Raw genomic sequence first — 25177 nt, 5'->3', positions numbered from 1 at the left:
GATACTGAAGTGTTCTTGTGATGTGGCTCTTGACGACGTGAGTTGATATAATGTTGAGCAACGGGTAATGGGTAATGGGTAATGAGTTGGGATCCTCGTGTGGTAAATCGTCACTACACTGGCACGGGAAAGTTGAGAAGAGGGAGACGCAACGCAAAATCTCAGTTGTTATTATCGTCTAGGCCACTTGATGCTTCTCCCAGTCAAGTATGTCACCGACGAGGTGGGTTGGTAGTGATCATTCAATCTAGCCGCGATGATTTGACCTCGCGAAAGGGCCGGGGATCGAAAGGGACGCATAAGAATCAGAATCAACCGCGCAATATCAACGCCGCCAACTCCCTCCGTTACATCAACAGCCCTCCACCACCCAGCCGAGTAATCGTCGGGAGGAAACAAGGGGAAAGTTGCATATAAGTGCAGCGGGCGCGAGCATTTGCGCCCTTTCGTCCGTATCTCATTATTCATCTTTATACCCGTACATTAACAGCATGCAGGACGCCGAGGAAAGGGAGGGAATCTACGAAAAACATCCTCAGTACACCGCAGCCTCAACCGGCTCAGCATCCTCCAACGGCACAGGAAACGCCGCCTCCCAGCTCCCGTACACCAGCTCCACGCCGTGCGCCTCGCAAAACGCCCTCAGCTGGTCCATCAGCACGCCCGTCAGCGCCCGCTGGTACACCCTCCGCAGCCGCCGGCCGAGCTTCACGACCCTTTCGATGACGGCGCCGATGCGCGCCGGCTCGCAGAGGGCGGAGTGCAGCTCGAGCACCTCGAGGTTCGGGAAGCTCTCGAGAAAGCCGAAGAGCAGATCGTTGGGGTTCGCGCCGCGGTGCGCGGCGTCGCGGGTGAGCGCCTCGTGGGACTCGAAGTCAAAATCAAAAAAGCCGAGGGTGCGCACGGAGGCCGCGCCACGCAGGAAGTCGAGCGCCGCGGGGAAGTACTGGCCCGGGTCCTGGCGCCAGCAGAGGCCGACCTCGCGCAGGCGGCCGGAGCGGATGGCCGGCTCGAGGAGGATGGTGGCGAGGTCGACGCTCAGCGGCAGCTTGGGCATCCAGAAGCGCTCGAGGTTGGGGTACGTGACGAGGTCGAGCTTGTCGTCCTGCGCGGTCGGGGAGGCGGAGGCCTCGGCGTAGCCGGAGTAGTCGAGCGGCAGCTGCTGCGGGAGCCAGTCGCCGTGGTTCCCCTGGTGCGTGGCGCGGGCTTCGAAGACGCGGAAGGAGGACGGGTGGAGCGGGGGGAAGTGGCGTTTGTTCCCCATGGAGAGGCCGCTCCGTGTCGTGCCGAGACGGATGACTTGGAGATGGCGCCAGAGGGACCAGCAGTCCTCGGGCGGGGAGAGGGAGTCGAGGTCGGTGAAGACGCCGCAGTTTTCGAGGTAGAGTTGCTGCAGGTTCGGGGTTGCTCTTGCGAGTGCGAACTAAAGGGGAGTTCTTATTAGTACGAGTGAAGAGGCGTGGGGTCAAGAAGACTCACGGGGTTTATTCGACGTTCTGTGGTAAGATTTGAGAGGGTATTGTTCAGTGGGCCTGTGAGTTGTAGGATCTTGAGACGGGGCATTTCAGGCCAGTTGAGGTCATTTAGATACATGCTTATCAACGTGAGACTCTGCAGATTATCCTTCGCGCGTTCGACGAATTGTCTGACAAAATCTTGCGGCCCGCCTCTGCCGGTGTACTCTGAGTGAGTGTGGTGAAAGTTGAATTTGAGACGAGAAAGGCCCTCGAAGAAGGGCGGCTTTGGAGGTAGCTTATACCCCCAGTCGCCGTCCATGTTGCGCCGGATGCCGCCCAGCTCCAAACGACTTGTCGTCTGTGGATTCGTGGTCTGAATGAGCGATATCCATTTCGACTGGTTGAGCTGGAAGGTGTGGGCGTTGGGTATGATGAGGCTGCGTGCACGACCGGCGGTGCGTTTGCGCAGTGTCTTCATGAAGCTCACGCGAGGGGGCTTTTGAGTATTTGTAACTCTGAAGTGGAGCTCTCTCCAAATGTAGGGATGGGTGTCGAAGAAGGTTTCCCAGCGTTTACAGACACCCGAGAAGCGACTAGCTAGGTTAGAATCGCAGTACGTGAAGAGGAACGGTGCTTGCATACCATAACTCGATAAACTCAAAGTAGGAGAATATGCTCTCGACTAGCTCTGACGGGAGGTCTAATGGATCCTTGCGGCAGAAGTGTTTGTGTAATGGTTCCCGAATTTTGCATAGTTGCTTGTGCCTGTCAGTATGGTATCAGTACCTGAAGGTTGGCAGACATACTTGATACTTTGTCGTCCTGACAAGACCCTCCCTCTGGCCAGCATCAACACCAGCAGTCCATATCGCCCAAGCCAACTCCGGCTTCTTTTCAAGTCGGTAAATCTTGCCGAGTCTCATGTACCCCTGAGTAATGTCAGTCACGTTGTTGCCATAGCCAAGAAAGCACCGCAAGGGCACAATGAAAGCCAGATAAAGCATACCTCCAGCCTCCTTGGCGCAATCTCCAGCAGCCACTCCGCATCTTTCCTGGCCTTCTCAAGATTCCCCATCTTCTCGAAGCACGCAGCCCGGTAGTCCAGCGCCTGCACATGGCCCTCGCGATGACACTTTCCCCAAGTCTTTTCAGCGCCGCACTCGCACTCCTTCGTCGCCTCCGCGTACACGGCGCCCCTTTCCCTACGGGCGAGTGCAGCAGCCTGGCCAAAGTCTCGGCATGTGCATCGTTCCCGGCGGCGGCGTTGCTGGGTTTCAGATGCGCTGCTTGAGGTACCCCGACCAGCTGAAGAAGATGATGAGGGTGATGAGCAGGGACAGTTTCCTGCGACGAGTGTGAAGTGCTCCAGTGCGACGCGGAAACGCTGGTCTGCATAGGCTGAACGACCCTTCTCGATGGACGCTTCCGCCGAGCGGACCCTAGGCAGCTGGTTGGGCGCCATGCTGAGGATGTCACGGCCGGCGGGCAAGAGTCTGGGAGGATCAGTTAGTTTCAAGGTAGCTTGGTCCACGACATAGAACACTGGTGAGATCCCTTGAGTGATAGAGCCTCAATGCAAGGCTCTCTCTCAGCGAATATCTTCTAGAGGTCACGTGGTGACTGGGACATGGTACTCACGATGCCTGGGGAGATGCTATCGGTGAGCCGAAACCGGCAAAGTGACAACTACTGTGGTGAAGTCGATGATGTGCTCATCTCCTTGTTATTGCAGGGCCGTGCAGACAATGGCAAGGAGCCGACGTCAAGTGCTCTCGACGAGATCGTAGTCGACGTCGGCAAGCCGTTGAGGACGTCTACTATCGCCGAGGTTCAATCGTGAGGTCGCAGGTCAAAGGCGCGACGCGACGCGGTCCGCCGTAAATGGGCGACCCCACCATGACCCGTGTGGCCCGTAGAGTGCGGTGTGGCTGAACTGTCGGCACCCGCCGCCGGTCAGGGCCCAAGCTAGCGGCCAGTTTCAGCGTCCTCATCCCTCCCAAAGCCCTGGGATTCGTCTCAAGATTGTTTGCTTGCTTTTCTTTCTCTGATCGTCATTTACCTTGCGCCAGATCATACAACTACAGCTGGGTTAATCCATGATGACTCGGAGACAACATGCTTTGTCTTCGCTATCTTGTCACAAAGAAAGCAGCTCGCCCCCAGCTTCATACCGCGCAAAACACCCCTCTCCACCATCGCCCTAAACCTCGCTCTCGTCCGCAGCCGATCACAGCTCAGACCTGCGATGCAAATTTCACCGAATCCTCCCGACGGCCCTTTCGTCACGAGACAACCGCGATTGCTCTGTTCAAACATCGGCATCGCCATCTTTGCTGGGTTCCGTCGTCCGCCGCCATTTTGACTTGGTACTTTGGTACACGTCCTATCCGTTGCTTCACCATCAAATCGCACACCGATCATGGCCCTGTCACACACCTCATGGACCATCAGAAATCCAAAGAACTGAGCCTCAATCTCACTCACTTCACAGCCCAGAACAGCCGCCAAACCAGCCACATCTCACCTCACAACTCAAAATCGTTACAGGACCGACCCCACGGTTTGTCCTGGCCAGTATCTCATTCCCACCCGTAACCCCATAATCCTATTGTGTGACACCCCATGCCATGTTGCCACAATGTCGACACACTATGCCTGCCTCATGGCCATGAACCACGAGCCCGCGGTTCGTTGCTCCCAAGCGCAGTCCCAAAGACCAGGGGAGCGAGGGGCTGGCGCAGAGGGTCAAATTTATCCCCACGCCACATACCCATGCCGGTGTAACCTCGATGCGAGTGATCATTATCCCAGGCCGTGGTGATGCGATTCCATGCCTCAATGAAACCTCTCACACCTCGTCGGGCCAGGCACCTACATTCTTCGACCTGGAATCTTGGCCAGACCCCGGGCTGAATCGACCAGGGGAGGGGATTGCAACAAACATCCCTCCTCTCATTTTGTTTCCTGCCACTATCAACAGAAACATGGGGCGGAACGGCAAACTGATCTCGTGAGCGAGTATCTGTGTGTGGTGGGGTGCGACAACTTCCATCGTCTTGTTGGTGACCTCGAGCATTTGCTCTCTCGACCAATTCAAACGTCCACACAAGCGCTCGCAACGACCTGCCCTTCATCGCCCTGCCAGATGCATCGCCAGGTCGGTGTAGGTGAACCGATTTAGAACCAACCCAATGCAATGCAGCAGCCGGGCAGCATTCCAAAGAACAGGGACATGCGTCCTCAGCTCCCCGCCAAAAGTCCCCAAAAGACACCAAACCTGGGGCTGTCATTATTTTCCCCTACTACCCGATCGATCGCTGCTAACCAGAAAGCGAGACATGCAGATTCTCCTCCCCTACCAAGCAAACCAGAAGCCCTTGCCGCGCCGCCGTAATCAGCCAGCCGCATTGCATTTCCCACGCCCATGGATTCCTCCGTCCACCTCTCGCTGCCTACCTTGCACACCGAAAGCTGCGAAGACAACTGCAGCCAAGACAGGAACACACACACATACACACGTTCCAACAAAAATAAGCAGCCGGAGCCGGGGCGCCGCGGACGACCGCTGCATATCCGGCCGCATTAGACCCGAGACTCTTTTTTTGGACCCCAAAACAAACCACTACCGGCCCAGCGGCAGCATCCCATCCATCCACCAAAGAAATGCTCAACCAAAAAAGTGCCCGCTTCTTTTGCTTCCTTCTTTCTCTCTCGGGAAGTTTTACCCCAAGTCTACTTCAGCTTGCTTCGCAATTGTAGAAATCCTTCAGCCATTGACTGGAAAATCGTGTGTTTGTGAGTACGGCGTAGGTTCTGTAAAATGTGAGACAATAGTCCGAGGTCCCCACAGCGTAAGGTAGCCCCGGGGGCCTCATCCAAGTTTGCCCGGAATCGACCTCCAGGCAGAACCGACCGTGAGGTTGATCGAGGGGGGATCTGGAATCTCGGATACGGGGGGCAAGCAAACAAACACGCAACAAACACCCCAGAACGAGGCCAAACATCGATTCTGCCCGAGAGGATTCTCGCGTCCCCTTCCGTGCCGCTCTCCCGCGCAACACGATCCCGGGAACCATTCCTTGTGCTTCAGCAACCTGTTTTGTTTGCTTTCAGTGTGCATTTACATTCAGCCGGGCAAGGTTTCGTGATGTGATCGTATCTTGCTGCCTTCTGACCTTCGCCGCCCCCTCGCGTTGGCATATGACCCCATGGCTCGTCAATTGGAGCTTGGCTCCGGGGCCTAACGGAACCCCCACCCCGGCCGTCCACGATGACGGGACCCGCCAAAACCGCAGCCGAACCGAACTTCATCCTTCCCGTCACGATGCTCGGAAACCAACCCCCCCACCCCGGCCCCAAGACCGCCATGATCCATCCCGTCTTTGATGTTTAGAGGTCTGATGTGATTGCCTTTCACTCAGTGCACTCCCCAACTGCTAAGGGATCAGCCCGTAATCTGCAGCCGTGTTACCGAGAATCCTCTGGCGAGCAAATAGCTGCTGGCCTGGCCTGCCTTAGCTACCTAACCCACCGCCAGACGGGCAGCAACAGGAAGGCAACAAAAAGAAACCATACCAAACCCACCAAACGGAATCGTGGGTCCCCTCATCCCATCTCCCAAGACATGGCTTCTCAGCTACCTACGTATTATGTGCTAATTCTGCTTCGCCTACGTAAAATTGCCAAACGTCCCCCGGCCCCCGGTGAAAAGCGCATCATTCAATCGTCACATTCACAGCTAGACAAGGATGAGGGGGGACTTTTAGCGTTGGGCAGAAAATAAACCCGGGGCTTGCAGCATGTGTGTCTTTTCCCGCTAGTTTCACAGCTTGACAACTGTTTGATGATCTGCAAAGATGCACATTTCGAGGCTTTGCTTTTTTGGGGATACATGCATACATTTTGCGGCGCAAAATAGTGCAAATGATGCCCCGAATTCGTACGTCTTCATCGTGCTTGGTCAATCCCACCTCGCTCCAATCCTGGAGCCTGCAAAGCAACCCCCCGTTGGCTTTCACCTCATCTTCAACCTTGACAGCTTCGTGTTACATGGACCTGGCCTGTCGATGCCGAAAGTACGATGCTGTTGCAGTAGCCGCATTCTGTAGATGCACGCCCTCTCTTCCCCATCCCAAAACATAGGCCCAGTTGGGTGGGTGGTAACACAGGAAAGCACAGCAGCCAAGAGAGACTCAACCACTCACGCACATGATGCACCTTACATACTTGGGCTGCGCAAAGCCCTAGCGTCAAGCCCGGCTACGCTGGCTGCTCAGATCATGACCACGCCCACCCTGCCTTACCTAATCTTGCCACACTCGCGTAACAGACGCCGCGCTTGCGCTTGCTGCGCTTGCCTGCGCCTTCCCGCGTCTGTCGTCTAGTCCACTAATGCCGTGCCGGGCTGTGCTCCAAACCCCAAAAAGAAACACTCGCACTGGGCTTGTCTTTGCTGCGGTCCGTCTCTGCAATGAGATTCTCACCCAACCCTCCATGAAAGCAGAACGCGCCAAACTATCCTCTCTCAGAGTCCTAAACTTTCCCACACCGAACCGTAATATTTCCCCATGGAAACAACAAGCAGTCACCCCTTCCCCCCCCCTCAATCTCCTCCCCCGGCCGCAAAATCTCACTCATCCATCCCGAACGCCAAAAATGGCCCCCCATCGGACTTGCTTCAATCCTGATGGGAAAGCAAGCCGGCGGCCCAAACCACAGACCCACAATCGCCTTGTCCCCCGGCGGCGCGCATGGCTAGTATCTGACATCTGACACTTTTCCCCGGGGTGCCTCCGTCTCCCGGCAAGCCAGCAAAGAACAAGCGTCATGTATGCCACTCATGCACGGCACTATTTCCCCCCATCCCCATCATCAATCATCGTCATGTTTCTTCAAACGCCCAACCACACACACACACTCGAACAGACACTAAAAAAGAAACAAAGTCCCGTACATGAACATAACTGCAACCACAAGCCCATCTACCCGCGAAAACCGTGTGTACATTTTTAGACCCCAACGCTAGTTATCCAAGACAGGTTCCGCGGGGACGGGAGAGAGAGACAGCCAACCCGCGCTATCTCGCCTATTCCCAAAACAAGCGCCACCCTCCGACCCTCCGGCTCATCTCCATGTAACACTCTGAGAGAGAGAGGGAGACTGCCGCGATGACCCCACTTTTCCTTCTCCAAATGAACACCACACGCCAGTTACCACCCCCGGTCTCCACACGCCCTGTTCGTCCGTCAAGCGAAAAAAGCTCCTTCCGCCGCCCGGCCACCACCCGCCGCCTCTAAAAATAGTTCTATTCTTAGAAACATCCCATCTCATCATCGCATCTCGTGCTCAATGTCTCCCCCACCAACACCAAAAGTTCACAATTTCAACGACCACCATTCGCCCCGTGCCATGCCAGCCGAAAAGACCACCACTCCTGTCAGAATTCAATCAATCGCGAGGACCCGAGGAGAAACGCAGAGGACAAGAGTAAAGGACGTCTGGTAATCCGTGCTTATCCCCAATTCAATCCATCACCCCATGCATCTTTGCTCCCCCCCATGCCCATAAGCCCCCTCCTCACAGACCACAGCAACCCCTGTCTCCATTAGCTCTCGGGAACACATGCCTCTTCTTCCCCCTCCCCTCCCTGGCCCCCCAAAAACCCATCAAAATTACTTGCTTCTTCGACCTCCGTCCCAGGAAGAGTAAGAGAGACCCGAAGACCCAACCGTAGGGATGTGCAGAGACAGGGTGCAAGGAAAGGAAGCTAGAGCCACCTACCTCCATCTGTCTCAGATTCTTCAACAATTCCCACCACGCCCCGTAAACCATACCCGCGTGTGCCATATTATTCCGTATCAGGTCTCCCGAGCTCCCGCGCCGCGCGCAGAGAAGACCACACCCATACGGATACACGCCCTTTCAACAGTAAGGTACACACCCAAAAATACGGCGCGGCAGAGAGAGAGGTGAACCCGGGGTCAGAACTTTGAACCACCAGGCGAACAGAAGTGTGTTACCCCACCCTTAACACACGCCATACGCGCGACGAGCTATGCACCGTTCTCCGTACAATGACGGCACAACCCACGAGGCGAGGCTCGCACCCCAAATAAAACATGGAATCCTACGAGGCTGGTTCCGGCCCCCATCTGCCCCCTTCATCGCCGCCGTCACCTCGACCAATGGCGTGTAAGAGAACCCCTAGACAAAAAGGGTATTCGTGCTGCCTGGCCTGCCTGCCGTGTCTTCCCTCCCCCCTTCCCCTCGCCGCAAAGGAACAGCGCAAAAGCCGCTCTCCGGCCATGCCCAGAGCCAGCCAGCCTCGAATTAAAGTTCTCTCCCCCCTTCCGTACCGCCCAATGAAATGTCCATCTGCCCATCTTCACCAGAGGAGTCCCCATCATTCCTTCCATTTTTACGCTCGAAAAATGTTTCCCAATGCAGTTTAGTCCCCCCTCGGCGATTCCCACTGCTACACGCCGCTGGCTAGGGGCACGCTACCTATTCCATGTCGCTATTCCCTCTCTCCCGCGTTCACGGAGAAGTCATACCTCATTGGTTACCGGGCCGCGAGTCTGCCTAACGGTGGGGGATTTGACTCACGTCCGCAATTGAGGCTGTTTTCTCGCCACCCGCGTGTATTCAACGACTGGTGTACTATGATTTGCTGCTACCTGATATATGCTTTTGTTTGATCATCTGATAATTGCAAGTGGTCTGGAGGGTTTGCATGCTGTAAATTGTGCTACATTTTCTATTGTAGAAAAAACAAACGATCTGTGTTAAAACACACGAGACATGTCTGGACCCGTTGGAGAGGCCCTTGACCAAATCTGTTCTCTTGCTTGTCCAGCTCGTTGTTCCTGCAGGGTCTTAGCGTCTGCCGATCCAATACCGTCCATCAACACTCCCCCCGGTCCCTGACCAATTGGAGTGGCAGTAAATGGATTTTTTTTTTGGCCTCGTTTTGTTCCCCGAATGAGATGCAAAAGTGTGATTCGAGTCTCTCCCAAAGAATCGAAAAGGGTTTGATGACTAGCATCAAAGAAGATTTTCCCGGGCATTCCTGTGTCCGAAACCCTCCATGCATTCCTGCGTCATTGCTGTCCTCGCCGCTTACCAGAGCGACTCGTCTTTGATAGTATGATGGTACAGATCAGAGAAGAGAGAGATAGAGAGAAGTAGACAGACAGAAAGTATCGAGAGTCAGGAAAAGAGAAGAAATTTTCAAGAGTATGCGGAAAACTTTGAGAGGAAAAGAAGTAAACAACAACAAAAAAAAACCTCGCTCACCCGGTTGGTCCTTCCAAACCACCATATATGCCTGATCCCTAAACGCCTGGTATTGTACCGCCCACCCGCCTGCCAAATGCTTTCAGAATACAGAAGCTGTCAAGAAAAGGAAATAAGAAGAAAAAAACCTCAAAAACCGTTGCAGTATGCCTGTAGGACCGATGTTGGAAACCATGCCAGACCAGAATATGAAAGCCACAAGAAACTGCCTTCCACCGAGGCAATGGCGGACCCGCCGATTAGAAGTTAACAGCATCTCTGGTATGCTCTCTCATTCCATCCAAACCGCCCAAGCCGCCCAATGCAAAACCCAATGCCACCGCTATGCAAGCTGAATGTCGATAAAGAAAGCAGCCGTGTCGGGAGTGAATGATATCCAAAAAGAAAATCCGGAGAAAGAAAGAAAATATTGAGAAGATTTCGAAGAAGCCGAGGGTCGAGACCGGAAGGGGAACGTGGGCGAGTTTCAAGATGTCGTTTTATTGTAGCGCGCGGGTGGTGACAACTAATAGGCCGTGTAACGTCTGTCTAACGTTTTCGTGATCTCGTCTCTGTCTTCGATAACTTCGTTGCTGGTTTTCATGGCGGGGCGTAAGAACGGAATTGAGTTGAGTAATGATGAGAGGAGCGAAGATGTTGTGAAGGCCGTCGGCTAGTCATCTCATGGCGGGGGGCGCCGAGGACGACATCAGCCGGTCATGGCCAACCAAGAGGAGTGATAGCTGGGACGGGTGCAGCGTCTGCGATGGCGACCTAGCTCTGAAAGAGTATAGGTAGACAACCCAGTCGCTGAACTTGAAAAGCTCCAGCTTCGGGGAACGCCATGAACAGCAACCCGTCACCGAAGACAAGACATTTCATCGGTATTGGCGAGAGCTCCTGCTGCTTGAGTGGCTTGAGTGGTAGCCAGAGTCTGAGTAGGTGTATTGTGATGCGTAGCCTCCATGAGACGAGGTGTGGGCGTGACATGCGTAGCCCACCAAGATTGTTCGCTTCTGAATGCTGTGACCGGGTCGTCCATATGAAGCGCATCTGTCAATGGCGTGCTGGTAGTAGAGGCACCGGCAGGCCGAGTAGAGCTCAACGATTTGATAGCACATTGTGAGAGTTGTCTAGGTTGACTTGTGTGTGCTTGTTGTTCTTGAATGTGATGAATAGATCAATTGGATCTCGGATGGATGAATGAATATGTCCAAGGATGAATCCTTCCTGTCAAGATATGGTGGGATGCGGCCGTTCTTTAATAAAGGGTATCGAGAGTGTTGAGACCAGAGCGACTGAAAGCTGCCAAGTGTGCAGAGAAGCAAGGGGAATAAGGCAGAAAAGGAAATAGGAAAGGAAACCTAAGAGAGCGTACTCGTGATGTGATGACTGTACAGAAACAGGCAAGAGACAGGGAGAAGGAATCGAGAAGGCATCACGGCCTTATAGGCCTGGCAGCCTGGGGAGCCGTCACACTCGAGACAAGCTTGGAGCGAGTGGAAGATGGAGTGTGTGTGTGAGAGAGAGAGAAAGCTCTAAGGCAGCAGTGGGCCATGGCAGTCCACGCCGGATCATCTGAGTGAGACCCAAATGACTAAGGCTGCATCTCTCTGTGCATTAGAGCGATATGCAGACAACGGACATGATGGCGCAGGCCAGGGCCAGGAAAAGGTGCAAGGCACCTTCGACGATGGCCCTGTAAGGCGCGGCGCAGCAGGTGTGAGAAGAGAAAGAGAGAGAGCGCGCAAGAGACAGAACAGTGAGCGAAAGGTGAGCAGGCGGAGAGGGTGTGGGCTGTGGAAAATGGGCTGGGGGGAGGGGGGTAAGTGTGGTGCAGGTGCAAGTGCAGGGCAGTAAGGTGGGTGTGGTTCAGGGCCCGGGATGGTGTGGGTGTGCAAAGTGCCCTGTAGGGTAGGTAAGGTACAGAACGTAAGTAACATCCATACATGCCTACTGCTCGATGCGTGTGGGATGGATGCGATGGAGACTGTCGGCCAAAAGAGTCATCTTTCACCATCCATTCCCCAATTGAACATGATGTCTGAAAATGGACCACTGCCGGGAGTGTGTCCCCATACTTTGGGTTGATGAGATGCAGCAGGGCTGATGTGCGGTAGGATGCCATGCCATGCCATGGGTGGATGGTTGTACGATATCGTCAGGTCCCTTCCATTGGCCCTCGTCCCTGTGCCTTGAAAGATTCCAAGGTCGATGCCGCATGCTGATTTGCATCGACCATCATTTCTGGTACCATTCTTAGGGCAGAAGTGGCAGCGCAGCCGCGGCTGTCATACCGACTTGCCATGCCGTTGCATATCTTAGTCCTGACTTCTGTCAGGTACTGCCGCTGCTGTGTCGTCGTGCCGCGGTTGAGTGCGCTTGAAGGACGAAACAAAACGCCCGAGAGTCTATTATCGGCTGGTTGCACCGGCTTCGACACCCATCAGCAGCCAGAGCCGACAGGGTGCCGACCCAAGATAGCTCTCTTGTCTTGAACGGCAGGGCTGACTCTGCATCATGGCCCCAAAACAAGACACACCAGGTCTTGTCTTGCTTGCGCTTATTAGCCATCCCTGATGTCTGATAGTCCTACCATCGTCCTGCCTAGACCAGATACCAGCCGTGGAACGCAAGTTGAGTTCTTGGATCATCGAGCCTAGGCAGGAACATTAAGGTGTGGCCTCCATTGAGCCTTGCCCTGGCCGAGGTCCTTGGTGATGATCTGTGACCCCTCCTCCATCTGGACCATCTTTGTATTTTCAGAGAGTGTTCTCTGCGATGCCCACAATTGAGCGACAGCCCGCCTGCAGTCAATCAAGGATAGCGCACGGCTGGATTGCTAAATGAGGGTATGCTGGCCCAGAGGCTCGCGAACTGCTCCATAGAGCACGCCCAAGCCTGCAACTCAGCAACCCTGTCGACCCAACTCAGTGCCCGGGGCGACGGCCAGACCTCCATTTCAACGTGGTGGTGTTTCGCTAATGATTCTTCAAGATTGGCATGGACTCTTGTTGATCCTGATCCTTGCAGGATGAACAAAATTTTGAGGCCCCGGAGCTGGTCCCGTCGACCAACGGAAGCTATGCTGCTTGTCTTGAGAACTGAAGGATGGTGATTATTTGCCCCTTGCGGCGTGACAGGACAGGGTCTCGGCCCGTGAGCCAGGAACCGGATTCTGCTCTCGTTGCACAACGCTTCCGCGGTGACGGGCTGGGATGCGAAGAATGCTGCTGGGATCACCAATGGGAAGCCATCAGATCAACGAGCTGCCAAGAGCCGCATTTCGAGCTCTCAGTGGACAAAACCCGCACCCAAGAGCGGGCAGGCAGGGAAAGCTAATTTGAGGTCGATGTCCCCATCCAAAAATGCTGAATATAGCCCAAGGGTCGTCGTTTGACGGTCGTGGGCACCTTTCCGCAACGGGGGAAATGGGATGGTAGATCGAACGGGAGCTTCGACTTCGTGCTGACAAGAGAGGAAAAGAATAGCCATGCATCGAGGCTAGGTGGCTGTTGCTGCTCAACCATGGCTGGCACCCCCCAAGTACATTGTCCATATAGCCCGGGCTAAGAGGTACAGCGTGCAGGGATAGGGCTGTGCTGGTCATCAATCAACGCTCATTGGGGTTCCACCGAACCGGTGGCTGTCTTTCCGGCGCCCATTGGCCGCAGTACGTGCCCGATCGGTGCTGGTGCTGATGAACAGCCGGGAGCTTCTGCAGACGAATATTCCATGCTCTTCCCAATTGTCGGGAGGATGGTCAGATCAAACGCGCTTAGCAGCATGTCGTCATTGGAGGCCATATCGAGATGAGACCCGGGCATCTGGAGAGAGTAAGAAACAGCCTTTTTTCGGGTCGAAGGGCCCCTGGAGATGTAAGACGACTGAGATGCGACGGGATGCGATGCGATGCTAGGGGCGGCGGGTCCGGGCAGTCGGGGGGAGACCCCCCGACAACGGGCCATTTTTTTCATTTGACAGATGAGTTGTAATCTGCTCCGAGCTCTTTTGTGCGGGCTGTCGAAGTTGTCAGTATTCCCGGGCCCGCACAGGGGGATTGGTATGGAATGCCTACCATGTCTTGGTTGCAACGGTCTCCGAAGGTCCCCGTAAATCGGCCAATGCAGGTCTCGAGGACGACGTCGGCTTTCATTCGACCGATGTAAATGCACGTTTGAGACCTTGATCGACAGGCCCTTCCCTCCAAGCCCAGGACTTCGGTATTCGTTGAGAGCCCCGTTCAGGTACGGAGGGTGAGAAGGTTCGCAAGTGAGAGAATGGGCCGCACCACCGATATTGCTCTGCACCAATTCACCGAATGTCGCTTGCTGTGTAAGTGGTTGGAGGAGGTAGGCGTCACAAGCACATGCCAAGAACGCGCGATAGATTGAGGGAACCCAAAGACAGATAACTGGTGATTCTGATGAGAGGGCTGCCGGTTGGAGCAGGCACCGAGACGCAGGTCAGCGTCCCCGAATGGCATCGGACCGGGGGTGTAAGTGGTTGTCAAGCGCCAAAGTACCAGCAACAGAGATGCAGCATTGGCTAGCGTGAAGCGACTTCAGGCAATGTGCGATGGAGTAGGTAGGATAAGGTGCACATAGCCAACCTTGAGAGCATTGTACGAAGCACAAAGCGAAAGCCGACGGGTAGGTTGGAGAGAGGTGCAATGACATCCACGGATTGGATTGGATGGGATGGGCCTGGGCACGACATGGAGCACCCCTGGCCCCAACTGGGAAGGCACGAAAACGCAACTGAGAAGGTACGATGAATATGATGTCCACGGGTGTTCCTGCTCTGTCTAGCTCTTGCCCTGACGAGCTTTCTCTCTCTCTCTCTTTGTCTCTCGCTGCCGGGAAAGAGCGCGGGAGGGTGTGCTGCCTGGGATGCCTGGGCGAACAACCATGCAGCTTGATCAAAAAGGGCAAGTTTGGATGTTGCTTCTTTCCTGATTACGAAAGCTTGCGCCCTGCCAAGGCATGTAACTGGTCAATCTCGCAGGCATGGCCCTCACGTGTCGTCTCCACCGCCCGCCAGAAGTTCAGGTGACAGACCGCTGGAGCAGATGGCAGTCACGGATGGCTCTCCAAGGATTTCAACGTCGTCGCCTTTGTGCAGTAGGTCGGGGGGCTTGTCGATGGGGATACCGGAAAAAATGCGTCACAACCCAATCCAAGCCTTCTTCCGACCCCCATCTACGACAGCGCACTACGAATTCCTACCCCAACCTCGTTGAAACCTCGACCCTTGATGCCCACACAGTCAAGCTCACCCCTGTTGCACTACCTTTGGACTCGGACTAGTGGTCGACGAATCGTGGCTGTCCCTCGCCAATGCAGAAGTTGACCTTTATCGTCTCTGGGTCCGGTCCGCTTAAATCAAGCAAACAGAAGTTCCGATGAACTGCTTTCCAAGTCCTGCCGACTTTTCAGCCGTTCGTCTTGGGCAATTCAACCGCTCCACGGACGTACATGCTTAGGGATCGGTGCCGTCGACCGGGTGGGACGGAGCCAACAGACAAACGAACCAGCGCAACACAGCCTGCTTCACAGTCCCCTCAACTCAATCCACGGCACTTGTCTGCTTGCTGCAAGGCCAGCACAAGACCTCCGCCGTTCACCGTTCGCCATCTTTGGGCAACGGGCCCGATCCAAGACCTGCATCGAGTCCTGCGTTACAGAGATCGCATCAAGGACCAACAGGTACCGAGATACGACGCGCCAGACGTTGGGTGTTCGATGTAACCCCAACCCTCAGAACTAGCAGTACACCACTACGCTTTTTGCGGCCTGCACTCACCGAGGCCAAACGTCGTCCAAGACACAACAACGCCCGGAAAAGAGTCACAATCCGGGCAAAATGACCACAGGCGTCAACTGCCGCGCATCCAACGGGCAATCCAGTGCGTTGCAACCGCCAATGGTTGCGCGGCACTCGGTGTCCGACTACAACGGTCCGATACTCGCACGTGTCCCCCGTACCCATGGCTCCGACTGTCCACCGGCCCCATCCCGTCTGCGGAACCGTGTGGGCAGGCGGGCGTTGGGTCAAGAAACCCGCAGAGTGTGGACAAGGCCAAGATGACCATTTTTCCGTTTCCCATCTCGCCCTCTTCTGCACCTATTGCAGCATCCAATCGCGGAACTATCCCAGAAGCTTTATCATGGGTGCTATACACCATCCTCCGCACACGCAGAAGACAGAAACACAGCCAATGTCAACCTCCTCCAAGTCCGGACCTGCATGACGCTTGTCTCGACTGTCGTCAACTACCTGCAGGACGCAAGACCTGAACCGCCGAGCTACGGATACGCAGTCACACACTCGAAACCAAGAATCGAATCATTAGTATGCACAATCATTGACTCCATCCTGCTCTAGTCGCTGCAAAAGGGACTCAATCAGCCTCGTTCATTTCAACATACATCACTTTGCGGGGGATTGTCGCTGGGAGCAAGGGTCTGCTGTCTCACAGGGAGCGCAAGCGATTGGATAACGAGCGAAGCACAGCGACTTTCTCGAATTACTACTGGACGAATTCCTCCATCTCACCTTCTCCCCGTCGAAACTGGCCGTCGATTGCAGTGGATGATGGCCAGGCCCCTGTCTTGTTAGCTCCAGCACAGCCTCGGGAGTCAGCAAGCCACGGGGACTGAACCACATCACGGATCCTTGGGCCAGCAGTGCGGCCAGGGCCTTCTGCCATCACGGTGGGATCAAGAGTTCTAGGTCCACTTTTATCCACCGCTCAACGCCGTCACCCCGACTTGCTCACCATGTCTTGGCCGGAGTCGCCGTCGGTCTTGGGTGGGCCTGCTGCTCGACATTTCCACACTTCCTACACTACGTATGCAACTGCCGCCATACCGCTATGCTATGCTGCACTCGACTTCCGACTGCCAGCGTCATTGCTTCCCATCGCTCTTATCGCGAAGCTCAATGAGACATTCGCGTCCTCGGATGCCTGTTTTGTCGGGCAGAAGTCCCTCCGCGCATCGTCCACAGCAAACACGCCTATGTGCCAGACTATGCAGTCTACGTCTTCATCTTACGAGCTGCCCCGTCACTTGCCCATCGCGTCCGTCATCGCCGTCATTAGATGCCTTTACCAAACTACGCTTTCAACGAGAATCCCGGCCGTGATAGCCGCTCTCGCAAGCTACGGAGCAGCCTCCGTCATCTCTCCAATCCCGCGTCATACCCTACACCGTGATTTCAGAGGTAAGAGAGCTTCACCCCTCCCCTGCCCTATCTCCCAAGTCCCTGGTACCTTGATCGCATCCCAGAGCCGCCCGCTGTTGTTGAAACTTGACGCCTATTGCGGCTAGTGTCTACAGGTGCTGAACCACAGTCAAGGCTTGGCCCAGGCTCCCCAGCCACGCCCCGCTTCCAAATCCGTACTCGGCCGATGCTGCCGTTCAACGGTTCCCTCGACTTGACTCTGCTTCCTTCCATGCTGACCGTGCGACCTCTGCATCCGCAAATGTCCTGTCCAACCTGAACAGGCCCCCTCGTCATGAAGGGAGAAGAAAACTCCCCGAACCGCGCCGCAGATTGTCTTCTCCTCGACCCCCCCATGCTTCAGCTCCGCCGTTGGCCTCCTCCCGCGGCCGCATTCCCACGACTACGGCGTGTGAGGGGATCCATCCGGGGGCGCGCCCCTCCCGCACCTCTCGTTCTACCAGTCAAGTTCGTATGATCGTTGCAGACCAGGCACCCGCAGCGGAGCATACCTGACTTGTTCGTCTTCAACGTTCTTCTGAAACACGGCATGCCGGTGGCAAATCTGAGGCTCAACGTGGTCTCGACTGGTCTTTTTGACCCTTGAGTCCTTGACCGACCCAGACCATGTCTTCAGCTCTGGCGAACCTGCATGTCAAAAGGCCCGCTCGGCGTCTATCAAGCGGCCTTACGAACCTTACCACTGGGTATGGTGACCCCCTTCGATCGAGAGACCCTGGTTCAGAGCACAGCCGCTGGCCCTCCTCGGCCGATCTTTTTTGGTTCTGAGTCGAAAAGCTGTCAAGCCTTTCGCCCTACGTGCAGATCATGACATCCGCGCGGATCCATCGCGCCAGACGGCACAGGGACGATGAATAACCACCTCGGCAGACGTTGAATCCTACAAGGCATATTTCGCACTTCGGCCTGTCCACCTTTGCACGCGCACACCTTGGGAGCGTCTGACAACAGCCGCCTTGCCGCCGTGGGAAACGTCCCTCGCATCCTTCCCGGTGCTACCGAAGAACCTGGTCGCCCCCAACGTCACATAATCCGTCAGGAAGGCCGTCGCCACGGCTTGTGACAGCCTTTCACATTCAGAATTTCTTCCTCCCATGTCTTCAAGTCTTAATGCAAGGCCAGAAATCTGATTTAGTGTTTACTGATTGTCCCGTCAAAATATCCATAAGGTATGCATACCAGCAAGCGCGTGGACTCGCTCCACCTTCCAAGGGGGGCGCTTTGCTCATTCAGCTTTCACTGTGATCAACACTTTATTTCCCACTTGACGAGGAAAATAGGACAGGGGATTGTGTCATGACCCGCGATAGCGCGTTTCTCACGGCAAACGGTCGAACAAGGGCAGGGGAGGGAGGGAAGGGGTAGCGCGATGTTTCAGGGAACAAAGACCCTGTTTTTCTGGTGGTGGTCTGTTCTTTCACGATAGCTTCTTTTTTCTATTTCTAGCTCTACGGACCCTCTCCCCGCATCTTTTCTCTTCCGGGACGGAGTTTTCCTCCGGAGGCCTACGGATGACCCCGGCCCCGGTGGCCCGTGGCCCGGAAGCTTTTTCGTGATGCCCTCTTTTTTGCTTTTCGTCCTGCTAAATGTAGACACCGTCATTCTTCTCTCGGTAAGGATCGTCACCGGAGGCCTTTCCCAGCTTTCAGCCTCATCGTGTTCGTCCAGATGAGGAAACCCCAAAAGCAAAAACGGCAGAGAAAAAAAAAAAACCTTCAATCATTCAAGTCCTAGTTCGCTCCATTGACAGAACCGTCCGTCCCAGGAACAGGGGTTCATCCAATGCCTTCCTCTTGACCCGAGCTCCTCGTAGAAAGGCTTCAAACGGACACCGAGAGATACAACCAAACAAACAAGAAATGGGGGGAGGAATCTCGGCATTTGGAGGCCCATCTGCCGTGATCCCGGGGTCTCGGTCGCGCTTCGTATCACCCTTCATTCTCCCTGAGGTGACCAGACGCACACCCTCCTCCCCAGCCCTACAAGGCTCACCACCAGCCCACTGTATCACCACCCTTTCCACCATCTGGGACGTGTGCCCCCAAACCTCCCATCACATCACCACAACCACCCCCTTCACAGGAACGGTACGGTACGTAGAGAGCGACCCTCGAAAGCAAAAAGAAGAGGTGACAGCTCATCTTCGTTCTTCGGCCCCCAATGCTGACCAGGGGAGGAGAGGGGGGGGGCGTGGCCTGTTCTAAAGGGAGGCCTCGAACGAAACAGAACCAACGGTTCGTAGCCGGCCTCGCCTTGGAATCCTTCCCCTTTGCCTTTCCTTTCGAAACTGTTGGCTTCTCGCCACATACCATACCATCCATATCGTACCCTTTCTCGAGATCACACTCGTTGCCTGGGAAGGAACGGGGGCCAGAAACGACAAACCTCATGATCTCTCTCAACAGGCACACCATCACATCGTCTCAAGAAGGCGCATTCTTGCGGCCCCAAAGGCATACTTCTTTCCCAGTCGGCGTCCCGCCTTCTATTGACGCTTCATCGTCTGCCTTGCCTTCTACGTTGCCGCCTCTCCGCCCGTGTCTCGACCTCAAAATATCGCAGGCAACAGGGTTCAGGAGGTTCTAGATGAAGTGGAAGGAGAGAGAACACAGCCAACCCGCAGAGTATCGCAAACTTTTTGACCCTTCTTTGCCTCAGACGCAAGTGCGAGCCGCTACCTCGTCGCTTCTCCTGCCCAAACCCCATCCTACTGCTTCACATCTACCGTGATTGCGAGGTAACAGCCGGCAGCAGCGACATCTTCGGTCTTCCCTCACCGATGCCTAGAGTCACACATGAACAGCCAAACACACAAACACGCCTGCCCCAGTCCGGTCTGCATTTCACTCATTCCAAGGCCATTCGTCATTATTAATATACACATCTCTCGCCTTCGTTCTCATTTTATCCTTGCAAAAATGACGGACGGGCAAACAGCGGCCCGTGCCTCTTCGGACACTCCCGTCCTTTAACGAGTTCTCGCTCCTCCATCCCATCCACCAAACGTACATGGAGCCCCTTCTCTGCTGGTGGTTGTCCGCGGGAAGGGGGCTTTAGACTCGTGTCTGTCTGTATATAGCTAGGGTAGAAGAAGGTTACGATAAGAAAAGAAAATGCGGTTTTGAGTAACAAAAAAGAACAAGGGTGTGTCTGTGTGTTGGTCATCCGATCCGACATGACACCCACCACAACCACCACCCGGACTGCTCGCTCATCATGAAGAAAACTGCCCCGCCATGCCCCAAATTTGACTCCTTTCCTGCCGGCTGTGACTCTTCGTGCTGGGTATTCCGTCACTCCATTCAAACGTGGTCATGGCGCAGGAACATGTTCACTGCCCTTTAGGGATGTAGCGTTAGGAGGGAATAAAAAACAAAAGCAATCAACTACCCAATGATTCGTAAACCACCTCGCCTGTAAATGCTTGATCCGCCTGGCTCTTTCTATCTTGCCAATCCTGGCCGGCCTGCATGCCTCCCCTACACTTGTCGCCGACTCATGGCCGCGGTCGCTCCGGCAGATGCAAGGTCCTGTTTGGCGCTCACACTCCTCATCGCCGCGCGAGGGAGGTTGCTGGTTCCGACGGTGATACCGCCTGTCCCCGTGCTGGTGCGCTTGGCCGTGGCAACATGGACGGTTCCGGCGGTTGCGACCGAGGGTCTGCGCGAGGTCGGCGGCCCCGAGACGGGCTTGTGAGGGCTTGCCCCGCTAACGTGCCTCGATCCAGGGTTGCTCTTGAAACCTGCGGCGGGGGGTTCGGGGAGTGGGCGCGGTGCCGCAGCCGTAGTGTGACGCTTCGCCGGAGACGCCTCGCGGGTCGTGGGGATGCGCGGGAGAGGGGCGCTCATCTTCTTGCCACTGATGAACTCGTGGTGAATGGCCTCCTCCGGCTTCAGACGTCTGTCCGGATCCCATCGTAGACATCTTGCGAGGAAGTCGAGGAATGCCTCGTCGTCACACTTAAGAACCTGCTGGAGGGTCTTGGAAGAAGGACGACGTCTTCGTCCCTTGGAGGACACCGTGAGACGTGGCTTGCCCATGGAATCGAAAAACAGCTTCTTGCGCGTGCTCTTCTCAATCAGGTGCTTCTCTGGCGGACCAAACACCTCCATGATACAAGCGAGCTGTTCCTGCTCATTCTCACCAGGGAAAATGGGCACTCCGGTGTACAGCTCGGCCAGGATACATCCCAAACTCCACATGTCGATGGGCATGCCATATGTCATGCCCAAGATGACCTCGGGGGACCGGTAGAAACGCGACTGAATGTAGGTGTACACCTTCTCGTTCTCGAAACAGCTGGAACCAAAATCGATGACCTTGATCTCTGAGTGCAGAGGATGACGCAACAGAATGTTTTCTGGCTTGAGATCGCAGTGAATGACCTTGTGCTGCTTGAGAAGATTCAGTGAGCTGAGCATCTGCTTGGTGAACCTGCGAATTAGCTTCAAAGAAAATCCGCGGAACGCATTCGCCTTAATGAACTCGTAAAGGTTCATATCCAGAAGCTCGGTAGATATGCAGAGATGTCCTCTGAAGTAGAAGCTGTGGGTGAAGTTGACCATGCTGTGCCTGTTCTTAGGATCCTGTTCTATTGTTAGCTTGAGAAATTGTGTGTAATTCTTTGAACCTTACCCATTCGCGAAGCTTTTGCAGGATGTTGACTTCGACAAGAGCTTGCTGGTGGAATCTCTTCTTGTTGCGAATGATCTTGACGGCAACAAGCACGCCTGTCTTGTGATCAATGCACCGGACGACCTGGCCAAAACTTCCCTTTCCAAGCACATCGATAATCTCATAGCGGTAGGCGAGGTGGTCGCCAGGCACGATGGTGTAGTCTCCACGCTCGTCGTCGTAGCCGAAGTTGGGCGCGTCCGACTGGAGATCACCAACCACCTTGCGAGCGTTCTGCGTTCCGCAAAAGTAAATGTCGTTGTAATCAACGATTTCGCCGCGCTCGTAAATGTTGAGCATCGCGATCCGGATGGCTTCCTGGGCACCGACTCGCTCCTTTGGCGTTGCGCGTTTCCTCAGGGCGTCAAGAGTTCGAGCCGCGATCTCGGTCTCCTTTCTTCTTGCGCCCATCTTCTTCATCTCCTCCTCGGCAACGAGGTCGTCCTTGTCGAGATCTGCGGTCCACGGGTCCTGGTGGCGAATCGCCGTCGCTGACGCCTTCGGGCGAAGAATCTTTTGCATGACAGAAGGGTTATGAGGGTGAGATGATTCGGGGTGAGCCTTAGGAACGGAAGCCGAGGTCCAATTCTCACTCTTAGTCCTATCGTGGCCCAAGCTTGCCGCTGAGCTCTTCCTCCTTCTTGAATCCAAGTAAGATGTGTTAACCTTGACTGACGGGCTTGGACTGTTCTTTGCCGAACTTAGGTTCGAGACCGTGGCGGAGATGGGCAAGCGTGGCGGAGGCATCTGTTCCTTACTAAGGCTGCGCTCCAAGGTCTTGTCCTGTGCAGATTTTGAGTCGTTCTTCCCACGCTTCCACGACAAGCTCAGCTTTCTACGCAGCGAGCTCATTGATGATGGCGTAGGGGGCTCCTCTGGATCGGACGCTGGCGGAGTTGGCGAGATTGCCTTGGAGGGGCGGGGAGCACGCGGGCCAGATGGCTTTTGAATGGGCTTCACGTCAAGAGGCCCAGTGATGTTGCTCAAGTCGCCGCCGGTCTTGGACCTCTTCAGGAAAGCAGGATCGGGGCCTCCCTTGGGTACTGAAGAAGACAAGAACGGGGACACGCTGGGCTTGTTGGTTGGCTTTCTGGACAAGGCCTCGAATGACTCGGATGAGCTTGTACCATCAGCGCCAGATGCACTGTCGAGACGTGCGTGGTGGACAGTACTGCTGCTTCGCAGGCTGAAGTCCGACTTATCGTCTTGTCGGTTCCTGGAGAAGAAGGAGCTCTTAGACGCGGTCATGGGGGTGGTGGGCGTCTTCGCGGTAATACGCGACGGTGGCGGGCTTAAGTTCCTGTCGGGACCATTTTGACCCAACGCTGCGATCTTGGCGGTCGTGGATGGGTTCAGCGGCCCAACAGTAATTGGGGGCAGCCGCACAGGAGGAGGAGGGTTCTTTCTCGATTGAGACGGGTTGCCTTTCTTTTCGGCGTCCAGGGCTGCTGCATTCGTCGACTTCCGGGTGCTGGGCTTTCGTACCAGCTTGACAGCGGGTTCAGGGAGCGACGGGATGGAGAAACTGCCAGTGGAGTTACTATTGATGCTGCTAGCATCCGCAGCAAGATTGGCTTTCCGCTTGTCCAAAAACGATCCTTCTGTGGCTGACTGCTGTGGTGATTCGTACGCTTTCGGAATAGCAGGCACGGGCGGAACGTCCTCCTCGTCATCAGCGGAATGGGAGTTGTGGTTATGTGGGGTAAATTGCTTGGGGGCTGGCAGACGCGACGCACTTCCCGCGGCGGGTGCCCGTGGCTGGATTGATGAGCCGGTCGAGGTTCTGATGGTATTAAAGCTGTTGGTCGAGGTGATGGACAAGCCCGAACTGTACGATTTTCTGTGCATGTCGGGAGTCGTTCGAGATGATGATGGCGTGGCAGATGCCTTTCGGGGTATCATCGATGGGGATCTGGAGTGTTCTCGGTGCTCGAGCGGCGGGGGAGGCGGCGCGTTGGCCAGCTGGGTGAGACTCGGGACGTGGTGCATGGACATGCGCTTCATTCGTCGCGTGTCGGTCGGACTGATGGTCCTGGCACCGAGACCGCTTGCGTGCGATGCGTGGGACCCTCCTCCGGGCATCACTGATTGTCTTCTCGACTGCGAATGGGCAGAACCGCCAGCGCCGCCAGTATTTCCCTTACTTCCACCTCGAGGTGATCGAGGAGATATCGTGGACAGACGACTGCTGTCGGGGGTCGAGAGATTTGTGGTGCTTGTCCGGGGTAGTGCTTGGTGCATCGATTTAGCTTTGGTCGCTCTGTTCGTGAGGTTTCGCGGAGTCTCAAAACCAGCGCCGGAGCTGCCATCGATCGAGGTCCGAGTGGAATCGGGTCCACCACCAGCGTTGCCTGTGATGCTCGGTCTCCTACTCCTTTGCGCGGTGCGACTGCCGAAGTCCGTCTCAATGGGACCCGGACCGATGGATTTCCTGGGAGGCTTCGCAATGTTGGTAATATTCGTGTTTGATACTGGAGGATAATGACTCTGACGTCGGGGTCTCGCGGCTGAAGACCCAGTCGCAGAATCAGTGCCGGACGATGGTCCTGAGGCGATGGATGAAATGCTGGCCTGTCTGTTGGAGGTACTAGGTCTCCTCAGAATAGAACCAGATCTACCAGGGCGGGTCGCGGTCTGAGGAATACCACCAGCACGCGCGGCTCCGCCATTCTGGGTCGTATTGGAGCCCCCGCCCATTTTGTCGGTCATGCCCTGAGTCTCTAGAATGCTGCCTTGACCGGTCGGGGACGGGAACTGGGTCAATTTGAAATCGTGGGATGCGGACTCAAGGCTGCTTTGGAGGTCGTCGAAGCTGACCGAGGGCAGAAAGTCAAAAGAATTAGTCGACTCTCCTACTTCATTCGCGGCGCCATTCCGACCGAATGAAAACAGAGAGTGGTTGTTGGCCGAAGATGCACTGAGCATTGGACCGTCCGCGAGCGAGCCCTTTGAGGGAGAGGTGGTTCTCGAGTCCGGGATGCCCCTATTACTGCAAGTTTTTGGCGGATTAGCACACTGGTTTCTTCAGGGATGCAGGGCACAGCAGCAACAAAGAGCGGGTAAGGGGGGCGGGACGGGGTCAAAAAAAAGAGCGGGAAACGAAAGATGAGGGCATTCCATACAGTCTTGTCGGGGACTGGTTCGCCGGTCGCGGGCCAGCAGGTACTCTATGCTCCCTTATCATGTGTACTCGGTGCAACGGCCAGCGCGCAGGTCATGCGAGCGTTGGACGTGAAGGCGTGAGTAGAGAAGCCGACGAGGCGAGATGTGGCGAGATTAGGAAGTCGGCGAATGTTGAGTCGAGGGCGCGGTGCGATTTCGCGAGCGGGCAACCTCAGTCCGGTCAGGGAGCTGAGAGCATTGATGATGCTACCTCATTCCGGGGAACAACAGAGGGCAGAGCGGTACGGTCGATGGAATGTGGCGGCGATTCGTCGACGGGGAAAACAGACGTGATTGAAGATTTCGAAGTCGACGAGGTGTTGTGGAAAGGAGAGGCAGGCGTGCGCGGTCGGGATTACCAC

General features: G+C 55.4%; 2 protein-coding genes across 2 annotated transcripts; both read right to left on the bottom strand.

Moving 5' to 3' along the window:
* Positions 1 to 535: 535 nt before the first annotated feature.
* On the bottom strand, positions 536 to 2919 carry COL26b_003688 (uncharacterized protein; the record flags this gene model as incomplete). The annotated part of the gene is made up of 5 exons (XM_053176581.1): positions 536 to 1423; positions 1480 to 1894; positions 2100 to 2167; positions 2264 to 2386; positions 2464 to 2919. 5 exons carry the CDS (start codon positions 2917 to 2919, stop codon positions 536 to 538), a joined length of 1950 nt encoding a protein of 649 aa, XP_053039440.1.
* Positions 2920 to 20458: 17539 nt separating this feature from the next.
* Positions 20459 to 23657, bottom strand: COL26b_003687 (uncharacterized protein; the record flags this gene model as incomplete). Its single annotated transcript, XM_053176580.1, has 2 exons — positions 20459 to 21565; positions 21615 to 23657. 2 exons carry the CDS (start codon positions 23655 to 23657, stop codon positions 20459 to 20461), a joined length of 3150 nt encoding a protein of 1049 aa, XP_053039439.1.
* Between the last annotated feature and the right edge of the window lie 1520 nt (positions 23658 to 25177).

This window comes from Colletotrichum chrysophilum (genome assembly GCF_026319265.1).
Source record: "Colletotrichum chrysophilum strain AFK26 chromosome Unknown scaffold_21, whole genome shotgun sequence".
Taxonomy (NCBI): domain Eukaryota; kingdom Fungi; phylum Ascomycota; class Sordariomycetes; order Glomerellales; family Glomerellaceae; genus Colletotrichum; species Colletotrichum chrysophilum.
Note: the sequence above shows the minus strand (reverse complement) of the source record. Positions and strands in the feature narration are given on the sequence as shown.